This window comes from Pterocles gutturalis, unplaced genomic scaffold (genome assembly GCF_000699245.1).
Source record: "Pterocles gutturalis isolate BGI_N339 unplaced genomic scaffold, ASM69924v1 scaffold17856, whole genome shotgun sequence".
NCBI classification, from domain to species: domain Eukaryota; kingdom Metazoa; phylum Chordata; class Aves; order Pterocliformes; family Pteroclidae; genus Pterocles; species Pterocles gutturalis.
This window is the reverse complement of record NW_010098207.1, coordinates 59,091-67,146: the sequence shown is the minus strand read 5'-3', so window position 1 is coordinate 67,146 and position 8,056 is coordinate 59,091. Positions and strand designations below refer to the sequence as shown.

At 44.3% G+C, this 8,056-nt stretch overlaps 1 protein-coding gene across 1 annotated transcript in view; it reads left to right on the top strand.

Annotated features, from left to right (window-relative positions):
• Positions 1-491: 491 nt before the first annotated feature.
• LOC104472467 (SLIT-ROBO Rho GTPase-activating protein 2B) overlaps positions 492-8,056 on the top strand; it is a gene marked incomplete at its 3' end in the record, with an annotated part of 63,270 nt that continues 55,705 nt past the window's right edge. The window contains exon 1 of the mRNA XM_010088165.1: positions 492-558. Within this exon, the coding sequence (XP_010086467.1) occupies positions 492-558 (67 nt within the window). The remainder of the gene's footprint in view (positions 559-8,056) is intronic.

Sequence of the window (8,056 nt, the reverse complement as noted above, 5' to 3'; positions counted from 1 at the left end):
TTGCGTTTGCAGGCAAGCAAACCAAAGAAAAAACGGCTTCTTGTTCTCCAGTTCTGCTCTCGTTTGGGATTTGATTTGCATCATCTCTGAGCACATAATAAAAAAAAAAAAAAGGCAAACCAAACCCACACAAAACATGTTGTGCGGAAGGACTTCCACTCCCTGGCTGTGCTATTAACAATCAGGAAGAGCCTTTGGGGGCTGCAGGATCTCGCTAATCCTGATGCTGCTGCTAAGGGTTTTGGTGCAGGGAGACAAAACTGCTGCCTCTTCCATCCACTGATCTCTTAACATCTGCATTTTGCTGCTGCTGTGCTCCGTCTCACACCCTCTCTCCATGGACTGATTTTTTTTTTTTTTTTTTTTTTCCCATTTTGTGGGGGGAAGGACAAGCGGAAAATCAAGGCATTGCATTGAGAGGAGCAATATTGCATTTCTATCTTGTATTCTGGTGGATCTGTTTTGAGGTTAATCTTTTTGGAAGAGAAAACATGACGTCGCCAGCAAAATTCAAAAAGGATAAGGAGATCATAGCTGAATATGACACTCAAGTTAAAGGTAGGAATGGTTTCATTTCCATCTCGTTTGCTATTGCAGTCCTGACTTGCAATTGTTGGAGTTTGCAGTAGATGTTTGGGTGGGGAAGGGGGAAATCATTTGCAGATTGCCTGGAATTTGCAGGGCTTTTTCATAACACAATGCTGGGTCGGGTTTGCAGTGCTTTTTCTCATCCCCATGGGGTAGGTTCCTCCTAGGTGTTGCCGTTTTAGGGTATCACGGTCAGGGCTTTTTTACAGAATAGAACAAATCTGTGAGTTCTGAGAGGTCGGTATTTTTCTGTCTGCATTTGCCACATGAGAGCCAGTTAATTGCTTTTTAATCCTCCTCCTGTCATGAAAATCTTTAAAAAAATCTGGGTGGTGTCAGCAGAGCCTATTTCCACTGGTGGTAACGGGGACTATGCCGAGGGTCCGTGGAAAGCTGTTTGTGCTAGAAACTTCCATTATTCAGGATTTTGCTCTTGGTGAGTCCATAATAGTACTGCCTGGTTTTTCTTGCTGTGCTCCTGAGTGTAACGCCTGAAGGCTCCTCTGCGTGTGTGTATACACACAGATCTATGCATACATATACAAATGAATAAAACGAATGCAGCAGTGTTCTTTCCATCATCATCAGGAAGGCGATAAAGAGTCAGAGGCGTGTTTGCAATGATTGTGCAAGTCTTCTGCAGAATTCAGTTGGCTGGGTTTCAGGCTATCATGTGCCCTAGGTGGGGGGGAAAAAAAAAAAAAAGGATGGTGAAATGTCCACTTAGCTTCTTATTTTTGCAAAGTTTTCAGTATAACACTTATTTAAAAAGAATAACTATGGCTTGTGTATGGCTTGATGTGTCGCTGTGAGGAAGCTGTGAGATTTAGTGATTTATCTAATTGGTTAAAACTTGCTTGGTATGCTCATAGAGTGCAGGAAAGATGGCCTTCGGGCAGGGCTGATTGAGTTAAATCAATGCGATTGAAAAAAAAATGTGATTTCAATCTGAGTAGGAAACCTAAATTAAAACTGACAATTAAAATATTGTTTTGCAATTATGTACTCAGTTATTTTTCCTGCTGGGGGGGCTGCTCACTGGTTGCAAATCATTAAACCATTGTCCTACAAGGTGCATGTCCTACACTGACCTTAGTACCTGAACCTAGAAGTAGTTTTGACATTTATGTTAAAATGCTTACTGGAGCAAATATAAAGCTGAGTAGGAGTTTATTTTGATTTTTTTTTTTCCAGTTTTGGGGTTCTTAAAGTTGGAAAGGCAGAAGAGCATGTTTCTTTTTTACTGGTTTAGTTTCTATTCCTGTTTTCTAGCTGTCTCTGATGGAAATGGGAATTGAAGTCAGTGTAAAATTAGAGTTTTATGTGTTCTTTTATTATTTACCCCATCAAAATGTGTGTGATAGATACAAGCTTGTAGTCAAAAGATTTGTGAATTGGACGCAATAAGAAGAAACAAGGCGTAGAATGAGTGAAGCGCATCTTCTCACCTCTCAGTTTTTTCGTGCATTAGAAAATAAAAGAAATCCTTCCTTTCCTTTTCAAAAAAGAGACCAACAAGGTGGGGAAAATGGAAATGGCAGAGACCGTTACTGCCAAACCTCAGGTCGTCTCTTGAGGAGCTCATGCAGAGATCTGTCAGTCCAGCCTGTAAGTGTGGTCCCCAAGGTGAACTGTTGTTGTGTATTTTTGCTTTTAGCCTTGTAAAATGTTCCTGTCTTAAATATGGGAGGTGTAGATGGGCCAAACAGACCAAAATTACACCATGTTTTGGTAACAACCCTCTCCCCCATCACCTCGTTTGTTTCCGAGGGGGAGCTTCCCTTCCCTGCCTGGCTTCAGCCCTCCAGGAGCTGCTTTGACAATGGGGGTTGTTGTTCTTCTGCTTTTGGGCGGCAAGTCTTGGGGCACAGTTTGAAGTTATAAGCTCTTCTTAAAATTTGATGAAACTTGCTTTACATCTCACAGATACCTTGGGTTTGGGTCAGACAGTGATTTGGCTCTGTGGGAAAACTCAGGAGCAGCAGAACCTCTTGGATGTCCAGTTCCAGAGATGCGCTGGTCCCTCTGCCCCCAGGGAAAGTCGAGGCGGTACTAGAGACACCCTCCAAGCCAAAAGTGTGGTGCTGCCTGCTCATGAAACATACCGTGGTCCTTACATCACAATCTTGGTGTCCTCATCGAATTCTGACTTTAAATGCGGGAATGGCATAAAAACTGCATTAACTCTGGTTGGGGGTTGTTGGGTATCTTCTGTGGTGTGAAATGATGCCGTGAAGCGGTCTCTGTGGGAGCGAGATGAATCAGATGTTGGCGTGCTACATAACTTGTAAGGTGTCATCTGTTCATCAGATGAGAAAACTCTGATATTTTTTACTGGCATTTAGACACTTTCTGCAGTTTTTTGCTACTCCTCCATTCTGGCTGTGCTTTGGGAACCATGTTTAGAGGCTTCGCGTCAAACCATTAATCCACAAACATGTACTTAAGCACTTTACGTTGTTCCTAATAGAAGGATTGGGCTTTGTTTAAAAATGTAATAGTCTTAGGTTGTTAATCAAAACCTTCTTCCCGAGTAGTTTGGTTATGGTTAGTAGATCATTGTTATGCAAAAATTTTGATTTTCTGTTGCTGAATGAACTTGGTAATTTTTCTTGTGAAATCTGTGTAGGGGCAACCGGGTGCTGATGAGTGAAACTTCTTGTTCTCCCGTGGCTTGGAGAGCTGTAGCTATTTGTTGTCTTCTTCCAACAGCCGGTTCTTCCCTTCTTTTGGGTTGGAGCCGGTTCTTCCCGTGGTTTGTGCATGCAGCTGATGGCAGGGGAGAGCACCGTAGGCTGGAGTGAATTTCTGCAAATGAAGACTGCTTACCTCTTCCACATCACGCTTACCGTGCGGTGGCCAGGGGACATCAAGGGAGCGCAGTGTTTCCTCGTGATGAGTTGGGCAGTGTGGTTGAGGATGAGCTGTGCGGCTGGAGGGGCTGGTGCAGTGCGTCCATCCCCGTGGGCTGCTCTGACCTTAGAGCTGATGGATGGGCTGGGTGGGCTCCTGAGCCCTCCCAACACCAACTGTCCAGTGATCCCATGGTCTCTAGGGAGGTTCAATTCCTAGCTCGCTGTCTGCCGCAGAAGGGATTGAACCTGCTGAGCTGTCCAGACGGGTTGGCTTTCCTCAACCGCGGCGTTGACCTTGGGGCTTCTGCCTTTAGATGCCACCGACAGAGTCAGCGTGTGTCTGGTGGCAGGGCTGTGCCATCTGCTCGTGAATACTGCCCAGGAGAGGAGAGGTTGTGGGTATTTATGGGCTCTTCTTGCAAGCCTTGTTGAGGGTGTTCTCTCCTTGAGGAGCTCCGAAGCGGCTGCGTGTCGTGCGGTGGGAACTCTCCGACAAGACGACGTGGGGTCGGCAGGGAGGGGAGCGCCGCTTTGATAGGGCTCTGTACCATGTGCTCACAAAGATTACGGGTTCTGTGAAGCTGGAAAGTGAGATTCTGTGGTCTCCATATGGAGCCTTTGATATCTCAAGCTCATCCCCTTGTCTGGATTGTCTCTCCCAATTCCTTTGTGCAAGTTGCGGTAAAGCCGAGATAATTAATTTCTGCTGCGCAGTGTGTTCCATGGGAGAGCTGGATGCTGCCTATCTGTGCCCGACCAACGACTGTCAAGACTGTTTTTTGGTTTAACTTATTAAATTGGAGTGTACATTTGCTGAGGAAAGAAAAGCCAGTGATTTATCTCTTAATTCTTCTTTTCTTTCTCCTTGTGTCCCACGAGAGCCTTATATTTAATTAGTTTGTATAAAGCTCCAGTAAATAGCTTCATGGTTTGGGCTACAGAAATTTAATACTGAATTTTTTTTTTTACACAGTGAGCGTTCATAAGCCACTTCTGTCCTTGAGTAGTCTCTCGTAAAGGTTAAAATGCATCTCTTGCAGATCTTGCAGCACAGTCCAAAAAGGAATATGAAAAATAGATGAGGTAATTTATAGCAGGAGCGAGCGCAGCACAGAGGTGGCTGCGGGTTGTTTAGCTGAGCATGTCTTGAGCTAAGAGAAGATGCCTGATAAGAAGAACTGCAGGCAACCCTTCCAGCTGCCATCAGATTCGGGCTACTATAATGCCTAAAACTTTCTTTTTATCTCCCCAAAATTGCTGATAAATTTCAGCTAAGTCTGTTTTTTCCTCTCTGGGTTGAATGGCTGATAGTTTATTTGATCCAATTGCCTTGTTTTGCCTTAAATGCTGCTTCTAAACCCCTTAGATGCTGCACACAAACCCCATTTGTATGGTGCATCTTGTGAGTGCCTTGATGGATGGTCGGCAGTTTTTAATCCTGGTAAAGTCTTAGGAGTGGTAAAGACCTTCTCTGTGTGAAGGTTGCAAAAGTCGCCGTGTCCGGGTCAGCTGCTGGAATTTAGGGGCTGGAAAGGGAGTGTGATGCTGTGATGCTTCAAATCCCAACAAAATGGGGATTTCTCTCAACTGCTGAAAGTTTTCTTGGTAACACTGCACGTGCAGCGCTTGTGTAGAGAGAAGGTGTTTGTAGAACTCTCTTTGGATTTTTAGATTAATGAGTTGAAATCTCTGTGATTTATTTTGTGGCTAAACCTGTGCACCTGGGGAGCTGCAGTTGGTGTTAGGTATATGTGATGGTTTCTTTTGTGTTCATCTTCTGTTCAGGTCACCAGGTTGGTCACTGCTCACTGTTTGCAGATCCCAGCACCATGTCCGGGTGCTTTCGAGAGCCGTGCCCGAGCTCGTGGCTGCCGCTGTGTCAGCGCCGATGTAACGCCATGTGAACAGACTCCTCAGCCACACCCCCCGATGCGGCGGGGTGGAATTTTTGAATTTTGAGATTTGAGTTTGTATATGTTGGATTACCATTTACATTCAAGATGTAAAACTACCTTTTAAGGGATTTTTACAGTTCATCATTACTCTGTGTGTGTAAGTGATTCCATTTGTTTGCAACAATGGCTTGATCCAAGCTCTGGCTGCGGAGTTGCTGTAGGATCATCTGGTTTTCTGCAGTTCTTGATAGTGCGAGTCCCTTGAGTTTTGGAGCTGGATTGGGCCAACCGAGCCGCCCGCTGCCAGAAAGGGGGAAGGGGCTGTTGGGAGACTGGTTTGATGTTACAGCAATAGTTTGTATTTCTTTTTGTACAGCTCCTGCTGATGGATTATTAACGAGGACGGGAAGAGGTGAAAGAATGCAGCCTTCCTTCTTTCCTCTCCAAATCCCTCTGTTGCATACTCATCACGTATCGCAAGGCTAGAGACCAAAGCTGACCAGGAGACTCAAGTCCACTCAAGCATTGCAGTTCCTTCCAAAAGCAGAAGGAATTGCCAGGGTAACTCCAGTAGGGTTTCTGTAAAAAGTTCACTGGTGATAGCCAGCTTTCCCTAACTCCCAACTAAGGGAGCCCCAGGACGTTTTTCCTTAGCTCTCAATGATTTCCTTTCGTGGTAAGGGTATGCATTAGTATCTTTTCCTTTTTTCTGTTAGCTAAAAGCTTGACTGTTCTCTTTTTTTTTTTTGTTTTTACTTACTAATTTTTGCCCATTTGGGGAATTTACTTGGAAGAACCTACTTGCCTGGTCAACTTTTTCAGCTGTCTTTATGAAGAGTGAAAAATCTGAACCTTTGTTGAGATGGAAAGCATGTTTAAACACATGTTCGTTTGAATAGCTTCTGCTATGCCATGCACTGTTGATATTCATTACTTATGACTTTATTTAGTCCATTTTTTGTATGACTTTTGCAGATTTCATGCTTTCTTTCCGAGAATGTCTACAACATCACGGGAGTCCTGCTCTCTGAATGCTGTCAACGTTTTGTAGGCGATGGAAGCAAATGCAGAGTTATGAGGGATAAAAAGGTGCGGGATAAAATGGGAGAAAGGGTCTTGACTTCACAGTAATTCCATCATTAGAGACCATTCTTCAGTTCTGCTTTTTCTCCTTTTCTTCCCAAACAGCAATGCTGCAAAAGACAAAACAGGATCTTCCTTTTGTGAAATCTCTGGGTAGCAGGCAGCAGAACTCTTGATGTGTTTAAAGTCAGAAAACACGTGTGGATGTAGAGTCACTGTGTCAAGGAAGCTCAGCTGGTATTTTTTCCACGTAGATGCTGCAAATGGATTTGAACCATTTAAAATATATCTTTTTTTTTTTTTTTTTTTTGCCATCGTTAAACTGTAAAGCTTCTTACCCAGTCATTTAGCTTTTAGTTGGTGTGGTGAGGGTTAATTGTTGCTTGGAAAAAATGGCTGGGAATTAAAAAAAAAAAAAAATCACTTCCTCTGCAATTCTGAATGTAAAAGGATCATGTGTTTACAAGAGCCAGAGTTATTTGGGAGTGCTGCTTGAGCTCTGCAGCAGCGTGGGCATGATGTGGGGCTGGCAGCGTAGATAAGAGGCAGGCAGCATGGCGAGGATGCGCGCGTCGGGAGGAGCGAGCCCAGCGTTTGCTGTTCTTCAGCCAAGCAAGGCAGCAGAAATGGAAGCGAATATAAATGTAAATGTGAGCTGTGCTTGGGTGTAGATCTTTTTCTCCAATGTTTTCTCTCAAGGTGTTGCTAAATGTGGTGCAAAAATTCTTAGGTCTCAAGCGTTTTCAGCATGCCCCAGAAACAATTTTTTGCTTCCCATTAATTTCAGCGAAATCAGCTGAATTAGGCTGGGGAGCTGCACTATCCTGTGGCACATAATCAGCTTCTGGCTTTTTGACTTTTGAGAAGGAGCCAAATAAACAGATTAACTCGAAACGAAGAGTGGATTTTAATCTCCAGTCATGAAGTGCTGCGGCAGGGTGATTTGGTCAGTCCTACTAATTTTGAATTTTTTTTTTTTTTTTTTAATCATAGGACTTTCCAGGAAGAGCCTTTTGGCTTCCCTGCTTTTAAGTGGGGAAGGGTTTTTGGGTTTGTTTTTGTTCTGCTGTCGTTGGCCAACGCAGAGAGCGAGCCATGGAGCTATGCAATTTATAGATGGGGAGTGCTCGCAAATTGAATCTTCTTAAAATAACGGCAGTTGTTGCCTGGGAATTAGTCCCTGACTCTCTCTTTGGACAGCGGTCCAGCCCCACAGCAGGGGCACGTGCTGATGGTCTCGGGAGGAAGGGGGGTTTGTTCCCAGCAGCTGGCAGAACTGCTGAACTGCTCACTCTGAAAAAGTGGATCGATTGTTTTCTAACCAAAGGTCTTAAGCCTCAGTCAATCAAAACAATCCCGTGCCACTGGCGAGTTTTCATAAGGCAGAATGTCCCGGGTAATGGATGTGTTTTTCTTGCTGTAGCTTGTATTTGCTACCTGAAAAGGGAGAGGATGATTAGCAACACAAACTAGTGTTTATTCTACAGACAGCATTGTTCAGAGAGGTATTTTTCTGTTTTCTGTGGTTTTCAGCCTCTGCATGGCACGCCCATGGCAGGAGGGAAGGGTGAAAGCTGCGTTTGTTCACATCCTCAGCGATCCCTCCAGCGAAGGAGAGAGCAGGGCTTCAGCCTG